A 23,652-nucleotide genomic window follows, 5' to 3' on the forward strand; every position below is an offset into this window, starting at 1 on the left:
GTTTATTGAATTTTTTTAATATATTTTTAAAAATATATGTGAATTGATCTTAATATTTCTAAATCAATACCGTGAAATCTATATTTAATAGTCGTTTTCATTAAGTTTTATAAAAATTTCTTATCGTTCATTAAAAATATTTCTATAATAAAATAATATAAAACTAGTGTTTTCAAAACAGCGACAAAATACAAAAACAAAAGAATCATTTATTAAATAATATAGCCTTATATTCATTTTTTATTATTAAACTTAGAATTAAACTTTTAATTCTACTTAAATATATGAATTTAAAAATAATTTTTATGTAAATATTTATTTTATGATAAAAAGTGTAGAAATTAAGAACAAACTTTTATAACATATATACAGTGTAATTGTCATTTTTACGATATAACAATTTATATTCACATTTTGAGATGGAACTCACTACAGTGTAGTTACTACCATTTGAAATTATTCGAACCAATACTACAGTAGTATTTTATATTTAACGCTAAATCTTTATAAGGCAATATAATTAATTACAATTTATTACGCAATTTTAAACTAAATATATTAATTTCATTATTGGAATTATTATTAATTATATTTTGATATAATGGCAAATAATGGTAATTGTTTGTAAAATTATTTGTTTATTATAACACAATAATCAAATATAAAAAAATTCAAATATTTATAAAAACATATTCACGTTTTAGAGGATAATAAAAGTGAAGGTTCAGCTGAAATTGAAGGTGAAAATGAAAATGAAGAGAATGAGGAAACAGAAAAGATTCTTATCATAGATCCTGATAGTGAAGTTCGTTTTTAATATTTTTTTTTATTAACTTTATTAATAACAATTTAAAAATTTATAACAATATGCTTTTTATATAAATAATTATGTAATTATGTTTTAGGAATTAGATTTCAATCATTCAAGATTAACAAAATTAGAAAACTTAGAACCATTGAGAAAAATACGTAGATTATGTTTTACATGGAATCTGATAAAGAAAATTGAGAATCTTGATACACTTACGACTTTGGTTGAGTTAGAGTTAAGAGATAATCAGATTGTTATTATAGAAAACTTAGATGTTCTTGTAAATTTGGAGTATGTTATATTTTTATATAAATGAAATAAAAAATAATTATATATAATAAGCAATATCTCAATGAAAATATCTTATATTTTTGTAATATTATTAATATATGAAATGTAATATAAAATTATCATATACTTTCAGACTTTTAGATTTATCTTTTAATCGTATCAAGAAAATAGAAGGATTGGAGAATTTATTGAATTTACAAAAATTGTTTCTATCATCAAATAAGATTCAATGTATTGAAAATTTATCACATTTAAAAAATCTTATAACTCTTGAATTGGGTGACAATAAAATAAGAGAAATAATTAATCTTGAAGGACTTGAAAATCTAACAAATTTATTTCTTGGTAAAAATAAAATAACAAAAATTAAAAACTTGGAATATTTACAAAATCTTCAATTATTAAGTCTTCAAAGTAATCGTATTACAAAAATAGAAAATTTAGAAGAATTGAAGAATTTAGATCAAATATATTTATCTGAAAATGGTATATCATGTATTGAAGGATTATCAAATTGTTCAAAATTAACAACTTTTGATTTAGCAAATAATAAAATAAAAAAAATTGAAAATATTGAACATCTTGAAGATTTAGAAGAATTTTGGGTAAAAATATTATAAAAAATTATATATATATTCACTTAGATATTTTTTGATATATAGTATGTATTTTTTTAGATAAACAACAATGAAATTGAGGAATGGACAACTATAGAGAATTTAGCTCTTAATAAGAAATTACAGACTGTATATTTAGAGCATAATCCTATTGCCAAAGATCCAAACTACAGAAGAAAAATCAAATTATTGCTGCCATGGCTTGTTCAATTAGATGCAACACTTTGCAGATAGAAAATACTATTTTGCAAAATAGATGTCTTTGATAAAAATTCTTTGATCTATATCTACTGATATTGTTGCTTATTTCTTTTTATTGCTTTTAAAAGATTATTTTTAGCAAATAAATCAAAAATATCTATACTCTTATTAGCAAAAGGTAAAAATAATTATAATTTTTTTAACTATGAAATGTATTTTTTTATATTTTACATTTTGTTAATAATCTAATTAATGTTGTTGTTAAAGGACTGAAATTTGTTACTATTTTGAATAATTAGAAACATAAGTTTTTTTAACAAAAAATAATATAAATGCTTAAAGGTTCAATAGTTCAATATTTTTTATAATTTTAAATTCAAGAATAATGTGATTTATTATGATTAAGTACTATTTTTCATTTTATTCAATTAAATACATCCGCATTAATTTTTTTAATTTTTAATGTTTTGAAGATATGTTATGAATGTCTTTAAAGATGTTTTAAAGATACTGAAAGGAGGCAAAGGGAAACTTTACATAATATAAAATAATTTTATAATTAAAAAAAAATTTAAGTAAAAGATATTCAATACATATTTATGAAAATATTAAAAATAGGAAAAATCATTAAATATTAATTTAATATTATATATAAAACCATAAAAACATTATTTTTAAATTAATTGTTTTAATCTTTGTTTATAATATTCATAACAAAATATTCAATGTATTTATTTCATTTTTCAATATAAAAATCATAACTCCTGTATTTACATATGTGTAAACTTATTTGTAATTGACTTTATAAACATTTTCATTAAATTAAATAATATTACAATAATTTTATATTTACTTATGATATGTATATGTCAAATATATTGAAATTATATAAGTATGTAAATGTTAAGTGCCTTATATTCATAAATCACATTATTTTATTCATTGAAAGCTTAATTATTATGCAATTCTTCTATTTTATTTTATTTGAACAAATATAAAATAAATTATTGCGATAAACATTGAAAATTATTTTTAATTTATAAATAAAATATATTTATATAACTTTATAACAATTATATATTATAAAAATATTAATTTTATATTGAAAATATTTGTAATCATATAAAGTTAAAAGTTCATATAATGGAAAATTTTTATGAACTATTTTAAGATATAATATATAAATATACAATAAAAATTCGATTGAAATCTAAATATAAAAAAAAAAAGATATTTAAAATATAATGTATTTATATATTCAAACATATATTAATGTTATATTGATATAGTAAAATAATTTCCAAGTACCTATATAAATACAAATGTTAACATTTAAAATATTTTATATGCAGAATTTTTAATTATATTATATTTCATATATATATAATTTCATTATTGCTATAAAAATCTATAAAAATCTAAAACTCAATAAAATCATTCTTAAATTTATCATTTAAACATAAATATAAAATAAATTAATATTTCAAAACTTTGTAGCAGAAACATTAAAATAATTAAATTTTTATTTTTAATGAAAAAGTAATTTAATTTCTATTAGTTCTACATATAAGTTTTCAATTTAAAAATAAAATAAGATATAAAATAGATAATTATTTTATTGTTTATTACATTAAATATTAAAAATATTATATTTATTGTATTTGAAATATAAATTAAATATTAATATACTTAATATTTTCAATTATAATATTTCATTTATATGTGAAAAGATATATATATATTCATGAAATATTCAAAATAATATTAATAATTATAAAATAAAATAAAAATTATAATATATATATGAAATTATAATAATTATAATAATAATATTGAAAAAATTGGACTAAATATGGTTTTTAAAAAAAATATTTGTAAATTATTCAATATATAATCGATCAAAATTAAAGAAATTTTCTTTCTTTTTTTTCTTTTCACTCTTGTTTTGTCATTTGTATTTTGTATTTGTATTCTTTTACTTTTTATCTCTTCTTCTCACTTTTCTATATTCTCATGCTTTAAAAATTATTTTTATTAAACAAAAATGTTTAAATTTTAATATTTAAAACATATAACTTAATGTAAATTTAGATCATAAAATTTATAATTAAAATAAAAATATATATAAAACTAAAAAATTATAAAAATTAACTTTAAATAACAAATTGTAATATAATTGTAATATAAAGTTGTAATATGAAGAAAAATATTTTTATAAAAATATTATAATATTGTAAATATAATTTTAAATGGTTATAATTATATAGCTAGAATTTTGCTTTAAATAGCAATTTTAAAATTATATATTACATGAAATAAAATATATTAAAAAAAGAAATAATTGTTATTTTACCTTGTTTTTTACAAATATATATTAAAAAAAATTAATGTTTTATTTCAGATAAATTATTTACTTTTTAATACTTATTAAATTTACTTAAATATTTGCTGCATAATATTGAATTTTCAAATTAATTAATAGAATATAAATATTTAGTCAAAATATCTTTTTTTTAAATTTGTTGATTTTATTATTTGATAATTGAAATATAACTAAAGCACAAAATTATTTGAAATTATCATTAAACAAAAATTTATTATTTTTTTAAGGAACAAAAAATTGAGACAATAATATATGTTCCGAAACTAATCATTTTGATCCGTTATTTTTTTTTTGATCAGCAGCTAAGTTCAAGTTAATATAATTGATGTATTTTGAAAATTATTATTTCGTTTAGTAACTATTATTAATAAATATTAACTAATATTTATAATATAACTTAATTTTTAATTTATTTTTTTAATTTAAGATTTTGTTGTTAATTATTATGTCGATCAAATTTAATAACTTTTTATATCAATATAATAATTTACTGCTTTTTATATAATGTAATATAAACGATCGGATGTAAAATGTAATATTAAATTTGTAATAAAATTTAAAAATCTCATTATATATTTTATATTAAAATATTTTCTTTTATTTCTATTGAATTTTATCTAATGTTTGTATATTACTGTAAGACTGATGTTTCCAAGAGAAACGTAATCATTGTCGTTAAAACGATGCAATCATGGTTGTACAATAGTACGTGTGACAAAAGTAAAATCGACATGTGATTGGTTCAAATAGGATAAACGCCAAATGTGATTGGCCAATATGGTAATCCAGGTTATAACTAGTGAAGCACGCATGAATTGAGTGTGACGTCACCATCAGTACTCGCAATCGGCCATTTTGTGAGTGTGTGCTGGATCGGAATATTTGTGTTAAAAAGCTTTTCCAGTAAAACCGAATGATTTAGTTTACGAGACGGACTCACTTTACTTTTATTACATGTGCTAAGAGTGCGGGCTATCCGTAGACTTCACGCGTAGATTTGTACGATGGAGGAAAAGGCGTCGTTGAAAGAACTCGACCAATGGATAGAACAATTAAATAACTGCCAACAACTAACAGAAAGCCAAGTAAAATCACTGTGCGAGAAGGTACTTCATTCATTAAAAATCATCACTATCAATTTTTTTGTGCATCTTCTTTATCAAGATATTTTTTGTTTGTCTCGCAATTAATTGCATTATGCTGTTTTATGTTCGTTTATTTGTACTTCACTGAACCACCGAGCATAATTTGACATGTACAAATTTCATTATAATATATTTGAATATATTATATGTATGTATAAAAAGGAACTATCGATATTTCATATTTTGTAATTTTGCTAAATTCAGTTTCGATAGATATTTTTTTTTATCATAATCGGACGCTATAAAAAACACCGTGTTCAGGGCTATTCGACAAAATTTCTACAGCTTCTTGTTCATAATGTACAAATTTGCGAAATTAATAGACAATTTTATTTTTACTTTTTACATAAAATTTTTTTGGCACATAAAATGCTTTTTAATTTTTATGCTTGAATATCCGAAATATTTATGATGTTCCATCAAAGTAATCTTATACAATTACTCTTTTTTTTTAAAGTGTTTATGTGTGTGATATTTGCACATAAATAATTTTTAAAAAATATTTAATAATAATAAATAAATTACAATATTTTATAATTAAAATTTTAAATCCAATAAATGTATATATTTATCGTAAGCAACAAATATTTATTATTTATTATTTATTATTTATTTATTTGTAAATATTTATTATTCTTCCAAAATTAAAATAATTATAAAATTTTTTAAAATATAAATGATATTTTTATTGATAATTATAAATTTATTTAATTTATTATAATAAATAAATAATTTAATGAAAATGTTTTGCAATTAAAAAAAAATAAGATATATATTTATAATATCATTTTTTAATCTATTATATTATCTATTATACTATCTAATCTTTTATATTATCATATCAGTGCTGTTTGTGAAAATATTTTTACTACCTTTCACGTAAGTTTTATCAATTAATGTTATTATTAATTTATTTTAAATGATAATATATTTATTAATAATATTTATATTAATTGAATCTTTACTAAATAATTATTTTCTTAAAATAATTTTTTTATTATTTATTATAAAAATATTCAATATATCATTAATATTATTATTATTATAATATTGCAAATATTTGATTGGTAATTAAATCATTTTATATTTTTAAATTAATTAAATATAATTCTAATTAAATATTTAAACATAATATTAAAGTAAAAAATTTTAATCAATAATTATAAATAATATGATAATTAATTTAACTTTATAGGCAAAAGAAATCTTAGCTAAAGAATCTAATGTACAAGAAGTAAAATGTCCTGTAACAGTATGTGGAGATGTACATGGACAGTTTCATGATTTAATGGAACTGTTTAGAATAGGAGGCAAATCTCCAGATACAAATTATCTTTTTATGGGTGACTATGTAGACCGTGGCTATTATTCTGTTGAAACTGTTACCTTGCTTGTTGCACTCAAGGTACAGTTTTGAATAAATATTATATATAAATATATATAATATATATAAATATAATGTACAAATAAAATTATTTTTGTATCAATTAATAAAATTTTATTTTCATAGGTCAGATATAGAGAAAGAATAACTATTTTAAGAGGTAATCATGAATCAAGACAAATTACACAGGTATATGGATTTTATGATGAATGTTTGCGTAAATATGGCAATGCTAATGTATGGAAGTTCTTCACGGACTTATTTGATTATTTACCATTGACTGCATTAGTAGATGGTCAAATATTTTGTTTACATGGTGGTTTATCACCTTCGATTGATACTTTAGATCATATACGTGCCCTAGATCGTCTCCAAGAAGTACCACATGAGGTTTGTGTTTGTAATTGTTTTTTTAAATTTGAAATATATATGTATATATATATATATAATATAACATTATTGATATTATTTTAGGGTCCTATGTGTGATCTTTTGTGGTCAGATCCAGATGATAGAGGAGGGTGGGGTATTTCTCCTCGTGGAGCAGGATACACTTTTGGACAAGATATTTCAGAAACTTTTAATCATTCTAATGGCTTAACATTAGTATCGCGAGCACATCAATTAGTTATGGAGGGTTATAATTGGTATATTTATTAGAATTATTTACCTAATATAATTTGTTAAATATTATTAAATATTATGGATAAAGCTTTAATATATATATATATATATATTTTATTATTATAGGTGTCATGACCGCAATGTTGTAACCATCTTCTCAGCACCTAATTATTGCTATCGTTGTGGAAATCAAGCTGCAATTATGGAATTAGATGATGCTTTAAAATATTCATTGTAAGTGCAACAATTTTATATATATTTTATGTAAGATAAGTAAAAAAAAATTCATATTATAATTTTTTTTACTTATTCATTTTTATATAATTTTTTATCTTATTTTTTTATTTTCTTCTTCTTCTTCTTCTTTTTTTTTTTTTTTTAGCCTTCAATTTGACCCAGCTCCAAGACGCGGCGAACCACACGTTACTAGGCGGACACCAGACTATTTCTTGTAAAGAGTCAAATCCCTGAGTTATCTATTAAGGTAGGGGTATGGAAATCAGGCTTTATAGCAATGCCACTAAACATAATTTATGATAGAACATCAATAAAAGTGTAAGGTTGCAGCTATCCTTACACATTATATTATAGTCTCAAGTATTATATCATGACTCACTTTGTGGTGTCTTGTTGAGAAAGGAACACACAACTGAGTATTTCGCGTGTGTCCCACACCATACATGTAGACACAACATTAATTGTATACAAATAGAAAAAAACAAACAATAATGTACACACGTACCAATTAAAATTCACGTATCGCATTAAGTTCTATTTCATTGTATTGCTTGTATTTTTATTATCAAGAAACAAAACAAAAAAAAAATGAACATAATAAGTAGAAAAAACTGCATGGTATTGTTTTGAAACCTTAACAAATATTAACTTATTGAAAAACTGTTTATACGAGCAAAATTCTTTGTTGCGTGTACTGAATAGAAATAATGTTGCTTAAGGTTTCAAAAAATATACCAAAATGATAATAGTTTATATTTAAGAGAGTGTCACATAATTATTAGAATGAATGGAGCATAAAATGTTCCACTTGAGAGGAATATAAAAAGGGTTGATGCAACAGTAAATTCGGCATATATTGTGCCATATGAACAATTTAATAAATTCTTTAGTGAATTTTATTAATGATTGTAATATAGCATTACACATAATAATTCATCAGAATCATAGCAATCGATATTTTTGTTTATAATAATGATGTTTTATTGAATAGATCAAAATAATTTTGTGCAAGTCCTATTTTTATAATTATCCTACAAAAATATAATTTAATGCCAACTCATCATTTGTGTTTATTCTATAGCATTTATTTTATTTCATTTATGCTATTATTGCTTTTATTTTTCAAACTTATTTGCATAAATGAAGTTTTTAAATGTTTATATTAAATATAAATCTATATGATCATCTTAAGTTTTATAATTTAGAATAAAAAAGACTTTTGCATCAATCCTGTTAAAACTTTCTAAGTGAAACACATACTTTATACTGAACGAATTCGTACATTCACAATCATTAAATTGAAAGTTAATTGCTTGTGAACCTACCGACAACTTTTTTACTAATTAATAGTATAAAATGATGCTTCTGGTAAATAAACATGTGTAATGCAAGTTAAATGAATTTACTGTGTTGTGTCAAATCATTCATACTCGTCAATACACAAGCATTGTATACATAAGCATTGAATGTATTCACAGAATACATAATTTTATAGAAATAAGCATGTAATTTGAACATATGCATAATGAAACGATACAGTAGTAGCAATAAAGTAAAAAAAAAGATGAAAAATGTATAGATGCACATTATAGCAATTTACTAAGACTGTAAATGTAAAAGAAAATAGCACATGAACCGTAACATTATGGATACAGCAATTTTTTCTGCATGATGCAGAGTTAAGCATTTTTTCATTTTTGTTTTATACATTATATCTTATACATATTTTCCGGATTATTAAAAAAATAAAGATAAAATTTTCTTCATAGAAAAAGAAATTATAGTATTATAACAAAAGCAAATGAATTAAATGTTTTTTAGAAAAGTCAATAGATCTTAGAGCTTGTATAGATAATTTTGTATTTGCTCTATTTATTATCTTCTTTATAAAAGAGATAAATTTCAGTATCAGAATAATATTTGTTGTTAGTTCTTAAAGATTTAATATTTTCATTATTTTTTTATTTTTTAAGTTCTATTTTGAATAATGTAACATTAAATCAAACATTTTCTTTTGATTGTAAACATTAGATTTTTTCTGTTTTTTCTTAATTTTAATATTAAATGTTAATATTTTATGTACTTATGCATATTTTTACAAAGTGATCACAGATTACGATATTCTAAAAAGGAATATGCTTTTATTAAAAGCTAATTGATCAATCGCCAATGCACATGCATAAATTCAAATTAAAACTTAAAATGCTTCAAACTTATTTTTTATGTACATAAATTCAAAGTAATACAATCAGTTTATAAGTGTATATAATTATTATATATCATATACTGACTACATTGTATATATCAATTTGATCTAATATCTTTCACAATATGTATATCATTATATTGATTACAAAAATGTTTCAAACAGTTGTGAGTTATGTGTGTGCAAATTGGTTTTTAACTTTCAGTATGTCTCTGTTTTAGATTTTGTGTATTTTAAAAATATTAAGTTATAAATTTCAAAACAGCTTGCTGAAGTAAGGTAAACAGTATGCCTTGAACTGATATTATGTCGTCTTATTATAAACAGAAGCTAGAAAAATAAAGAAATATTATCATATTTAGAAAGTCTTATATCATTTTTACACATTGAATTACTGTAATATAAGATTAATATGATAAGCAAAATTAATTATTAGTCTTAAAACTAGTAATATAAATAATTATTTACATATGTATTTTAACATATGAAAACTTTAAAATAAGTTTTTATAGAAATAGGTGAATTTTTATGATTAATATCATCATTTATAAATTACATAACCTAGTGATATTTTAAAAATATGTACAAAAAAATATTTACAAAACAGTTAATTAAAAAATAAACACTTGAAATTAAACAATTAATGAGCAAAATTATTTATTATGCATAGTGTATTAATTAAAAATATTTCAAATATTTTATAAGTAATAAAATATTATTTAAAATACAACAAATTGCTATACATTTTGAAACATTTATACTAAAATTATTATTTTGAGAAATTATATGAAATATAATTAATATATTTCGCAAATGATAAAATTTCAATTTTAAAAAAAACTTTAATAATGATTTATCATACTTTTATAATTATCTTATAATAAAATTATTTCAAATAATTTGAGTTCGACATTAACCTTGAATAATATAAACAATATTGTTGATTGTATATTAGTCAAAATAATTATTTATAATAAATCTGATTATGATCTGATAATTTTCAATTTCATTTTTAATTTAATGCAATAAAATTTATTCAATGAGTAATTATAAATTATTATTTATACTTTTACTTATGAAAATAATAAATTACACTATTTAAATATATCAATTACATTTAAATAAAATTATATATTTAAGTATTAATTTCATTCGATTATTCTTAAAATGAAAAATTCTAATTCTAAAATCTATATGATTAATTAATAGATACAAATTTCATAACCTTCATAATCTTTATAGAAAACAAAATACTAAAAATACTGGCAGGATATTAACATATATATGCTATATATGCTATATAATATATATTATTATATTTATCTATATTTACGAGTAACTTTTTAATTTTTTATTTGATCAGAGTTTCATTTTCAAGATGTTTTTAAAGATTTAGAATCGATAAGCTTTATGTTTTTGTGTTTTTATATTACTATTATTATTATAAGATCATATTAAAATTGTCATATACATCAAAATATAATATTGAAAGATAATTATCAGCGTTTTTTTAATTTTTAATTTATTCAATAAAAATTTTTTAAAATACATTTTTATTTTGAAAATAATTATTTTCTTTATTATATTATATAATTATATATTATATTTTTTATAAAATTTGTGTGCCGTTATTATAAAAATTTTAAGTTTTTCTTGCAAAAAATATATTAATTATTGATTTAATTTTGTTTCCATTCTTATACTTTTGTAAGAATTTATTTGTAAGAATGTTTGTGAATTTGGAAAAAAATAAATGATAGTAAGAAAACAAATTTAAGAACAGCAAATAAGTATTTGCTGTTTTATCTTCACTTACCATCTTAAAAAATATATATATATATACATATAGATAATGGAACAAAATATATATATAGACAATATATATAAACAATATATAGAAACAAAATGAGAAAAATAAAAAAATCTATATAAATTAAATAAAAAAAATTTTTTCTTTAATATTATTCTTTGTATATTAGATTTGCGTATTATTAGAAATAATAATGACTTCAATTAATTTTTTTTTATATTTAATATAATTTATAATCTTGTTTAATTGAAGATAGTTTATATAATGTTTATAAATTTTATATTTATTTTAATGGAACTAATTGCAAATTATATACGAATGGCAAAGTTATTAAAAAACATAAAATTTGTTTATGAATTTTCTTTATAAATAATTATTACATATACATAAATAATTATAAATAATATTAAATAAATAATATTATATACGACATAAAAATATATATAATATAATCGCGAATAATTTATTAATAAATTAATATGGAATTAATATATTGGAATGATATCAGCACTATATCAAATTCATATGCTTGCAATATAATTAGTATATAATAATAAGAAAACACTAATATACATTCTATGTATTAATCTGCTTTATATAAATATAAAATAAGAATAAAAAAGTTTGATAAGATTATAAAAAATAAATAAATGAAGAACTAGAAAAATATTATTCTCATTTTAATTATATAAGTATGTTTATTATTCTTAATTTTTAATAAAAACTAAAAAAAGAAAACTAAATTTATAAAGACACTGTAATGAAATAAATTTTCTTGAACTACAATATTAATTTGAATTATTACCATTTTTTAAATAATTTATTTCTGTTTTTAATTAAAAAATTTTACATAAAATATTTAAATCAGAATCAATTTTTAAAAAATAATAATTTATTTATAAATCATTTTTAAATTTAAAATTACAATATTTTCATTATAATTATAATTACTTTTACATATATTCTTTGAATATAATTATTAATATTATTATTTAACACAATTATGTACAATAAAATAAATATAATAAATTTTAAATTAAATTTTAATTCATGATAAAATTATTTTATAATGTATATTTGATTTTTAAATATATTAATATTTCAATATATTTTATATAAAAAGAAGTATAATATAATATAATTTTTGTATCAAAAAGATTATTTGAAAATCAAAAACATAAAAAAATTCATATTATAATTTTAAAAATATATTTTTTTATTTTATATTCTCATATTATATTATTATATTTATATATGGAATGTTTATAAACAATCTTGTCACTGTAAACTATAATAATTAAAGATTTTATACTATTCGGAGCTAAATTTTTTATATAAAAAATTTTGTTTCAGTGATTATTATTACGTATATAATATTTTGAACATATTTTCCTTAAGCTCTAAAGCCAAATTGATCAAATCTATTTTTTTAAAAATATTTAATTTTAAAATTATATAATTTTATAATTTTTATAATTATATATATTACTATAATTATATATTATAATATATGTATATATATAAATATATAAATATATATATATATATATTATATATAGAAAAATTAAATATATTAAAACTATATAATTAATATTTAATTTTTCATAAAAACTAAATAATATTTTATACAATTGATCGGTTTAACTTCTATATGACTTATTTGTTATAAATTTATATAAATATTTAATAATATAATATAATTTAGTAATCATAAGTTATGTTTGAAGTATTATTTTTATATTATATGGTAAAATCGAAATGATATTTATATTTCAACAATTGTACAAAAGAATTAATGCTAATTTTACTAATTATATATTAAAATATAAAAATGGAACATAATATATATATATATTTTTGTTTAATAAATTACAATTTTATTCCTGTGTCTAATTGCAGTATTTGTTTCATAATCTCATATGTTGTAAAACTAACTGATACCATAGGAATTGCTCGTAAATAATTAATGCTCATTCCACGATATAGACCTTTTATAATACCATTTTCTTTGTATATCATTTTTATAGTCTGTAACATGCTAGAACTAAAAAGAAATTGTAAATTAAATAATAAATTAAATTTCATAATTTTAATAGAATTTTTTTGTAAACTAATAAATTTACCTATATTTGTGATTAGCATGATGCATCATACCTAATTGCATATGCCTTCTAGTCACATCTAATGGATAAGAAAAACTTTGAGCAACAGCACCTGCAATACCTCCACATAATAATCTTGCTGGTATAGTTAAAACTAAACCACCTGTAAGTACATAAATAATTGAATTTTAATAATAAATATTAAAAATAATTATGTAAATCAAAACTATAAAATTTAATTTTATTTGATAAATTATTTATCAATTGCAATCAATTCGATCAATTATTGTGATCAATTATTTATACAAAAATGCATATAAAAATTTGAGAATTTAATTATAAGTTAAGAAGAATTTGATTATATGTTATATTTAAAAAAAATAATTATTGTATTGATTAAAATATTACAAATCATTATCATATATTAATTAAATTTAAATTATTATATTATATTAATATAAGATTTTAAAAATTATTATATTATATTAATATATTATATATCTTTTATATTTATGTTTTTTAAAATCATATTATTATTAATAATTTTAGTTTATTTTTAATTTAGAAAAATGTAAAATTGATCATACCAGTATTTCTATCACAATTTTCGCAAAAATAATTTGATGCATATTTCATGCAAAAATATTTTAGTTTCTCAAATGAATAAAATGAAAATCCTGCATATGGAATCATGCCAAAAATAGTTGGCCAAAATCCTCTGTATAATGCTCGAATACCACCTTCCTAAAATTTTGAACAATATTAACAAAATATATTTTATATTTTAAAAACTAACATTCAAAATATGTCTCAAAAGCGAATATTGCGATAATATAATGATATATTAATAATTTATTCAATATTTTTTTATTTATTGTAAAAAAATATATAAAGTTTAAAAACACTGAATTTTATCTTCTATCTTTAAAAAACATCATAAATTAATAAATATCATAATAATATAAATAGATTATAATCAATTAATATTTAATAGAATTTAAGTTAATATAACTTACATTTTTAAAAATTGTAATACCCGCATGTATAATCCCTATATATATATGTTCTCCAGCAACTTGAAAAGCAAGTCTGGCTCTAATGATGTCAAGTGGATATGTTAATGTAACTGCAGTAACACCAGCTGCAGATCCAGCCAGAAATTTATCTATATGTGTATGTTTTCCAAATAAACCTCCTAAATACTGATAAAAATTAAAGATAATTTAATTTTTTTTTTTGTAATCTTACCCATTTATTTATCTTTTTTAGCAAAATTTATTTATATCTCCCCATTCAAAACTATACATCTATTTTATATTCGTAAATTTAAATTATCAAATATATTTTTATGAACTTATTTATATCTGTCTGTGTGTGTTTATGTATGCATCCGCATACATAAATACAAAAGTGAATCTAAATTGTAAAGGCTCACCTTTAAATTATGAGCATGTCTTTATATTAATAACGGTTACTTCGCTCTGTGGAACCACTTTACCCAGAACAAATTGGTATTATTTTTTTAATTGTTTTATTATAAATTATCATAGATTAAATAATAATTACCTTTTTGTATAATTCAAATGTAGTGAATTGTGTCGCAGCATATGGAAAAATTCTAATCATTTGAGCAAAATTTCCTTTATATAGAGCAAAAAATCGTTCACGTTGAATAACTTCTCTTAATCCAGAAAGAACTCCTAAAATAATCAAATTTAAATTTATATATATATAAATATTATATATATATAAGTTTAAAATTTCTTTTTTATAATATTTTTTTACCTAAATGCTTATAATATTTATTATGTGCTTGTAACAATATTTTTATCCTATCTAATGGAGCCACTGTTGTTTTTGAACACATTCCAGCTACTCCTATGAAATATTTATTATTAATAATAAAATTTTTAATTATTATTAAGATAATATTATAAATATTATAAATATATAAGAATATATGTGATAATTTTAAAAAAAATTATTTTTTTTTAATAATAAAAATATTGAAATATTAATAACATAAATATTGTTATGAGTATAAAAAAATTATAAAATAATTAAAATAAATGTTATTAATAAATATGTTAATAAATAATTAGTATAAATAAAGATATAATGTCTTATTAAAATATAAATGTTCTAATTCAATATTTAATTTTAATCATATAATAATTAAATAAGAAAAAATTATTAAATATAAAAATATAAAAATATAACTCACCACCGGCAATTAAACTTTTTAACAAAAATTCATAATCCTTTTCAGTCTCAATATGAAATACCATTTTTAAATCGTTGATATAGGTTGCAAATATTATACAGGAAAAGTGGATGGGAAATATTTATATAACTATCATAAAAAAACACTACATTGACAATACTCCATTGCGTGATAATGAGGTCACTGATTTTTGTGTTACTTTTATTATACTTATATCAAATGCCACATATTTAGGTTATGTTTTAAGAAATATTCACTTTTATATACGATTATGAAATATTTCTAAAAACAAATTAAAACAAAAAAATATGTACGATAATCTGCAATATAAAATATATTCTCTTCAAATTTGTATAAATTTTTATATGTTTAAGATTTCTTTTATTTAGGATTATTTTAACTTATTACATTTAAATTATTTATAAAGAAAAAAAAAATATTCGCAATAATTTATTCATGATATTATTTATTTTTACTTTAAAAATTGTTTTTAAAGTATTTTATATATTATTTTAAAAATTATTCATTATCATCATATATTAAAAGTTATTCGTTTATTTACTAAATACATTTTACAAATAAATACTTTAACTTGAATAAAATTTCTTAAGATATTCAGCTTTAGGTTTAAGAATTGCTTTGTCTTTAAGACTAACAACCCAACCAGGTGAAAGACCATAGAATAATTGTCTAGGATCTTTACGTTCTATAAGCATTTCATAATCAGGATCATCTTCAATTTTTGGTAATTCATAACCATATTTTTGAGATAAAATCAAACGTTCATGAGAAATTTCTTCAGGACTTGCTAAATATCCTCTTGTTGCTGCACTCATATAATATTCTAAACAATCTGTTGGAGGTAATAATCTGCGTGGTATTGGTTCTCCTAAATGATAAACATAATTTAAATATATTACCAATTACTGTTTTTATTTATAATATACATTAAAAATTTACCAGTAGTAAAAAATCTTTCAACATCCTGCATTGCAAATAAACAATTAGTATCATAATAAGCAGTAGTAATAGTACCACCATTTCTTTCAATTGCTGCAATTACAGGTTCACTAGCCCATTGTACTTCTATATTTATTTTTGCTTTAAAATTATCAGAGCCCTAAAAATAATATCAAATAATATCAAAGTATAATTTTTATTTTAAATATTAACTAAAAAATATTAACTAAATATAATATTTAATATTCAATTGTAATACCTCATCTGTAAGATGAATACCTGCATGTTTCCATTCTATTTTAAAATCATATAATCCAGTATTGATTATAGATATAAAATCAATAGGTTTAGATGGATTTATTCTATTTGTATCAATATATAATTGTAATTTTTGTAGAGATAAAGGAGGATATTCTCTTCTTAAACTGCAAAATTAATAAAATAAAATTATATGATATATCTCATTTTGTATTTTAATAATTTATAATTAATATAATTGATATAAAAATAAATCTATATAAATTTCTTTTTAAATTAATATAAAATAATTTTAAATCCAAATTATAAATATAAAAAATATATATAGAAATATAAAAAGTTATAATATATAAAAAAAAATTCTTAATATACACATTATTTTATTATATATAATATCATATAATATAACTTACTGATGTCCTTTATAATATGGTTCATAACCAAATCTAAGATAAAATGGATTATTTCCAGTTTCATATCCAGGTCTCATAAAATTCTGTCTTTGACCTGAACCTTTATTACCAGCTCCATGTTTATCTCCACCATGTTGACCTCTGCCACGTTTTGACTGTTAAAAATATATAATTTTTAGAATAATCATTAAATGTAATGGTTATATATTTATAAAAAAAATATTATGTTATATTTATTTAAGCAATGCGATTTAAATTAAATCTCTACAAAAATAAAATACCAAAATTATAACATATATTTAATAAAAATAAAAATATTCAAATATTTATATAAAATTTAATTTTGAACATATTAAATATAATACCAAAGTAATACTAACAGCTTTTCTTGCACCAGGATTATCTCGAATATTATTTAAAGATAACCTTGGTAATGTTCGCAACATTGACAATGCTAAATCTTTTCCTTGTTTAGCCATTATTTTATAAATTTTTTATTAAATTATTATTCGTTATTTTGTTAAAATTTTCTTATTTCTTTAATAACAATATTTATAAGATTTATGTTCATTTATTTTTCTTCTTTTTTGATTGCACTTTGAAATGCATAACCTTAATATTAAAATTCATATTATAAGGTTGATTTTTATGTAATTTATTTTTAATATTCTACTATTAATTTCTTTTATATAGTAAATTATTTATATATACAATTTAATATAATAAATTTCAGATCTCGTTTTAATTGAATGATAGAAATAGATTGTGATTTTTTTTATATACAAATATAATATTTATATTTGTTAATGCATAACATTGATAATATTATATATATCTAAATTAGATATATATAATTATATATATATTATATATATCTAAATTTTAAATATATAATTAGATATATATATTATATATATCTAAATTTTAAATATAAATAAGAAATATTATGCATATATATATGCATATAATTTATTTAAAATTTATAAATGATATTGTTGGATACTATCCAATTAATTAATTATTCATTTAAGGTCTAGTCTTTTGAGAATTTATATTGATTAAAAAGCAATCTACTATAATTAACTCTACTTAATTCATTAAATTTGATATAATTGTTTTAAATAATATTAAATTGTTAAAATATACGTTATCTTTTTTGAACTGTTATAATATTGTTTTTATTAATAGATAAAATAATCTCAAATATAAACATTTAAAAAAGAAAATAAAATTTTATATTTATAATATAAATATAATTTTATATTAAGATGAATTTAATAATATTGATACATTATATTAATTTAAGTTATATTAAGATATATTTAAACTTTGTTAAAAATTATTCAATGAAATATTAAAAATTTCCTAATATATATATTATGCATATACTTTAAGATTTATATTTTATATATATGAGTTACACATCTATGAACGATATAAGTCGTGATAATATACATATTTGAAAAGGAAAGGTTCATCGTTCTTTTCGTTCAACGTGTTGTTGGATGCGGATCGTAGAACGGAATCTGTTTGAATCTATAACGTAAAATACTTTAAAATAATTATAAAATGACTGAAACTCTTCAATTAAGAGGTACACTTCGGGGACACAATGGATGGGTTACCCAAATTGCTACAAATCCAAAATATCCAGATATGATATTATCTTCTTCACGAGGTAAATAGAATAAATAGTAATTTCTCGTATAATCTAATTAAATAATTTCTATAAAGTATTCTGTAATGAAAAGTTTTAATCAAATAAAAATAAAAATATTTATAAAATTATAATTTATATAACTATTTCTTAAAATTTTTAATATTATAATATATATATTACTTATCTGTTCACAAAATTAAGATAAAATAAATAAAACAAAAAAATTGTGAATACTTTCATTTTTCAACTATAATTAATCAAATTATTTTATAACAAAAAATTATTTGAAATAGTTTAAATATTTTTATTTTCTCATTTTTTTTTTGTATACTTTTTCATGTAGTATAATATTATAGATATATTGCTTGATATTAATTGGATTGTGTTAAGTGAAAAAATGATTATGATATTAACATATAATATTAATTATAAAATATATATATAATAGTTTTTTTTATTTCCATAATCTATTTTACTTTAATTATTATAATACTTAATTATTATATATATTTATTTTATTGAAATAATACTAAAAAAATTTTTATATATATATTTGATTTTATTTTCTATTCATTTATATTTAATTAATTTTAAAGAAACTAATTTTATGTATGACCAAAAAATTTATTTTTAAAATTTATTCATTTTATTTATAGATAAAACTTTGATTGTGTGGAAATTAACACGTGACGAAGCTAATTATGGTATTCCTCAAAAACGCTTGTATGGTCATTCTCATTTTATTAGTGATGTAGTTCTATCATCTGATGGTAATTATGCTCTGTCTGGTTCATGGGACAAAACTCTTCGCCTTTGGGATTTGGCTGCAGGTCGTACTACACGAAGATTCGAAGATCATACCAAGGTGTGAAATTTTTCTTCTGATCTATCGTCGCTCCTCATGAAATATATGGAAGCTTTTTTTTTTTTTAATTTTTTTTTATTGAATGCCATTGGCAGAAGATGTAACTATATGAATGTTTAGGAATATACTGAAGCTTTTTTTTATATATTTTTTTTTTTATATTTAATAAATAGAAGAGGTGGGCAATTAAATATATAGTATTGTAAGTATTAATCACATTTTTGATATGCAAAATTATATTATTGATAATAAATTAACTATAAAAATTAAATGTTATGTTAACAGGATGTCTTAAGTGTTGCCTTTTCTGTGGATAATCGTCAAATTGTCTCTGGTTCTCGAGATAAAACAATTAAATTATGGAATACTTTAGCTGAATGCAAGTATACTATTCAAGATGATGGGCACACAGATTGGGTCAGTTGTGTACGTTTTTCGCCAAACCATTCAAATCCCATTATTGTTTCTGCAGGTTGGGATAAATTAGTCAAGGTATATTAATTGTTTAAAATATTAATATTTTTTATGATTCATTATATGATGTATATATATTTATTTAACATGATATTCATATGAATGTATGCGGATATGGGACTGATTATGAAAATTAGTTATGAATTATTTAACAAAATTTTAATTATTTTTTAAATAGTTATTATAAAATGGTTTGTAGGTATGGAATTTAACAAACTGCAGATTGAAAATCAATCATTGTGGACATACTGGGTATCTTAATACAGTTACTGTGTCACCTGATGGTTCGCTTTGTGCTTCTGGTGGCAAGGTATATATTAAAAAAATATTATACAATATCATTTAATATTATCTTCAATTCTACGAAAATTAAGCATATTCTTAACATTAAAATAAATGTTTTTTTATGAGTTTTTTTTATTTTTTTCAATGAATCATTTTAATTTTGTTTTTCCAATGAAATTACAAAATTATCTGTAAAATCAATATTTAGAATTTATATTCCTTTATATTAAAAATTATTTTATATATATATATTTATATATTTTTCAAAAAATTAATTTTTTTATTTATAGGATTGTAAGGCTATGTTATGGGATTTGAATGATGGAAAACATCTTCATACCTTGGATCACAATGATATTATAACAGCTTTGTGCTTTAGTCCTAATCGTTATTGGCTCTGTGCAGCATTTGGACCTTGGATCAAAATATGGGATCTTGAAACCAAAGAGATGGTTGAAGAATTAAAACCAGAGGTTGTATCTGCAACAAGTAAAGCAGAACCACCCCATTGTTTATCTTTAGCATGGTCTACTGATGGACAAACACTCTTTGCTGGTTACTCAGACAATACTATTCGTGTCTGGCAAGTTTCTGTGACTAGCCGTTAAATGTTTTAAATTAAAATAAAATAAAAATAAGAAACGAAAAAATAATTGTTTAATTTATTTATATGTATATATATAGTTTTTTTTAAATATAATTAAACACTAATTAAGTCTATTTTTCATTAGTTTTAGCATTTTTAATTTTCTCTTCAAATTTTTCAAATTCTTTCTTTGCAATTTGATCAGTTTCATCTTCAACTTGTACTACTCCAAGAACTTCTGGAATATAAAATTGCATCATATTTTGGACTCCATTCTTTAAAGTAATCACTGAACTTGGACAACTTGTACAGGAACCTTGCATTTTTAATTTTACTATACCTTCTTCGAAACCCTATAATCCAAAATATTATCTATAATATAACATAGCTTTATATAATATTTTTTTATTATTTTTAACAAAATATTATTTAAAAAAAAATAAATTAATACTAATTATTATATATAATATATAAAATCGGAAATATTAAATTATTTTTAAAATATAATTTATTATTATTTCAAATAGTCATTTCAATTTATTAAAATATCCAATTTTAAATTACTAATTACAAATATATTGTATTTTAATTTAAAAATTAATTTAATTAAATATTATTTTTTTTACTTATGAAATTATTCTAATATTTGTAATTTTATCAAAAATTTAAGTCAACAAAAGAGAAAGTGTATTACATACCATAAATACAATATCACCACCATCTTCTTGTACTGTTGGTCGTATTCGAGTATCTAATAACTCTTTTATCATTTGTACTATTTCACTATCATCATCACTAATTTCTGTAATAAAAAATATCATTTTAAAAATAAAAATTTTAATATATTTTTAAATATATATGAAATATATTGTTTAATAATTTGTTTATAATTTACTAAAATTGATAAATATAATATACATTTATAAATATATAAATTATTTAATAATTTTAAATAAATTATTTTATATATAAAAACAAAAAAAGAATTTTACGAGTATCTGCTGCAGGTTGTTCATCAGTTAATACAGGTAAACCAGATGCAAAGAAATCCATTATAACAGCAAATATTTCTGGCTTTAATAATTTCCACTCTACATCTTCATCAGATTTTGTTACTGTAATAAAATCAGGACCAAAAAATACAGATTTCACACCATCAATACGAAATAACATCTTTGCAAGTGGTGAGCAATATCCATCTATAGCATTGGGAAAATCCTTAGTTTGGCCTTGTTCTAATATTTTAACTCCAGGTAAAAATTTTAGACTATTGGGATTTGGTGTATCTTGTGTTTGTATGAACATTGTACGTTTTTGCATAATATTAAATGATTTTGTGACAGGAAGCAAACATGATTTCAATAAACGATTATTATAGTTTGTATACATACGTACAGTACAATTTTTAAAAATTCTGTAATATAGTAATATAAGTCATTAACAGTTTTATAATATTAATTTATTTATATTTAATTAACTATTTGTTTATATTTTGTATTTGTTTTTAATAATAAATTTATTAACTTACTTTGAATATTGATATGTTGCAGAAGATGTACATGCTAATCGTCGACTAACATATAATGTATATATTAAAATTTTATCCATTATTTTTATAATAAATTATTTTTCATTGTTATTATTATATAAATTTTAAGGTTATATCGTATTACACACTTCTATTCCTTGCTCACGTTGTTTTTAATTTATTTTCGTTTATTAACATATAAAGAGAATATTTTTATTATTTATGCAATTTTATGTTATTATTATAACATATATTAACGGATATGACGTTATTGATTAACAGAATTTTATTAATGTATATAAGGCGACAAGCATCCTTTCTAATTTTACAAGGTTATGTAAAATGACAAGTAAAGTATAGAATAATAATAAGTATGATATAAAATACAAAAAATAAATAATAAAATAAAAAAAATTTTAATTTATGGTTGTGATAATTAATATCTTTATATATATAATTGATATTACTAATATTATAATTGATACTATTAATTATATAAATATTATTATATTAATTTATATAATTACAAGTAATTTTTTCAATTAATTCAAAGCATTATATTAAATATTATATTATTATTAATATTAT

At 19.3% G+C, this 23,652-nt stretch overlaps 6 protein-coding genes across 6 annotated transcripts; 3 read left to right on the forward strand and 3 right to left on the reverse strand.

Moving 5' to 3' along the window:
* The first annotated feature begins 70 nt into the window (after window positions 1-70).
* LOC107999114 (protein phosphatase 1 regulatory subunit 7) lies at window positions 71-2,827 on the forward strand. Its single transcript, XM_017058784.3, has 5 exons — window positions 71-614; window positions 705-805; window positions 906-1,102; window positions 1,236-1,707; window positions 1,780-2,827. The coding sequence occupies exons 1-5, from the start codon at window positions 602-604 to the stop codon at window positions 1,951-1,953; spliced, it is 957 nt and encodes a 318-aa protein (XP_016914273.1). The 5' UTR covers window positions 71-601; the 3' UTR covers window positions 1,954-2,827.
* A 2,281-nt stretch (window positions 2,828-5,108) lies between these two features.
* Window positions 5,109-10,264, forward strand: LOC107999182 (serine/threonine-protein phosphatase 2A catalytic subunit alpha isoform). The gene is made up of 6 exons (XM_062076789.1): window positions 5,109-5,409; window positions 6,644-6,853; window positions 6,959-7,222; window positions 7,307-7,479; window positions 7,583-7,690; window positions 7,839-10,264. The coding sequence occupies exons 1-6, from the start codon at window positions 5,308-5,310 to the stop codon at window positions 7,909-7,911; spliced, it is 930 nt and encodes a 309-aa protein (XP_061932773.1). The 5' UTR covers window positions 5,109-5,307; the 3' UTR covers window positions 7,912-10,264.
* Window positions 10,265-13,535: 3,271 nt separating this feature from the next.
* LOC107999095 (solute carrier family 25 member 16-like) lies at window positions 13,536-16,376 on the reverse strand. Its single transcript, XM_062076790.1, has 7 exons — window positions 16,036-16,376; window positions 15,597-15,689; window positions 15,378-15,511; window positions 14,828-15,013; window positions 14,399-14,555; window positions 13,833-13,974; window positions 13,536-13,753 (listed from the first exon to the last, which is right to left on the reverse strand). The coding sequence occupies exons 1-7, from the start codon at window positions 16,097-16,099 to the stop codon at window positions 13,579-13,581; spliced, it is 951 nt and encodes a 316-aa protein (XP_061932774.1). The 5' UTR covers window positions 16,100-16,376; the 3' UTR covers window positions 13,536-13,578.
* Window positions 16,377-16,570: 194 nt separating this feature from the next.
* LOC107999102 (large ribosomal subunit protein uL15m) lies at window positions 16,571-18,508 on the reverse strand. Its single transcript, XM_017058768.3, has 5 exons — window positions 18,047-18,508; window positions 17,667-17,821; window positions 17,255-17,420; window positions 16,996-17,155; window positions 16,571-16,924 (listed from the first exon to the last, which is right to left on the reverse strand). The coding sequence occupies exons 1-5, from the start codon at window positions 18,143-18,145 to the stop codon at window positions 16,623-16,625; spliced, it is 882 nt and encodes a 293-aa protein (XP_016914257.1). The 5' UTR covers window positions 18,146-18,508; the 3' UTR covers window positions 16,571-16,622.
* Window positions 18,509-18,678: 170 nt separating this feature from the next.
* On the forward strand, window positions 18,679-21,600 carry LOC107999180 (small ribosomal subunit protein RACK1). The gene is made up of 5 exons (XM_017058872.3): window positions 18,679-19,344; window positions 19,983-20,191; window positions 20,477-20,683; window positions 20,865-20,975; window positions 21,241-21,600. Exons 1-5 carry the CDS (start codon window positions 19,236-19,238, stop codon window positions 21,556-21,558), a joined length of 954 nt encoding a protein of 317 aa, XP_016914361.1. The 5' UTR covers window positions 18,679-19,235; the 3' UTR covers window positions 21,559-21,600.
* On the reverse strand, window positions 21,586-23,399 carry LOC107999181 (NFU1 iron-sulfur cluster scaffold homolog, mitochondrial-like). Its single transcript, XM_062076794.1, has 4 exons — window positions 23,065-23,399; window positions 22,529-22,950; window positions 22,235-22,338; window positions 21,586-21,889 (listed from the first exon to the last, which is right to left on the reverse strand). The coding sequence occupies exons 1-4, from the start codon at window positions 23,142-23,144 to the stop codon at window positions 21,668-21,670; spliced, it is 828 nt and encodes a 275-aa protein (XP_061932778.1). The 5' UTR covers window positions 23,145-23,399; the 3' UTR covers window positions 21,586-21,667.
* Between the last annotated feature and the right edge of the window lie 253 nt (window positions 23,400-23,652).

The sequence above is a fragment of the Apis cerana genome, linkage group LG6, assembly GCF_029169275.1.
Source record: "Apis cerana isolate GH-2021 linkage group LG6, AcerK_1.0, whole genome shotgun sequence".
In the NCBI taxonomy this organism is placed as follows: domain Eukaryota; kingdom Metazoa; phylum Arthropoda; class Insecta; order Hymenoptera; family Apidae; genus Apis; species Apis cerana.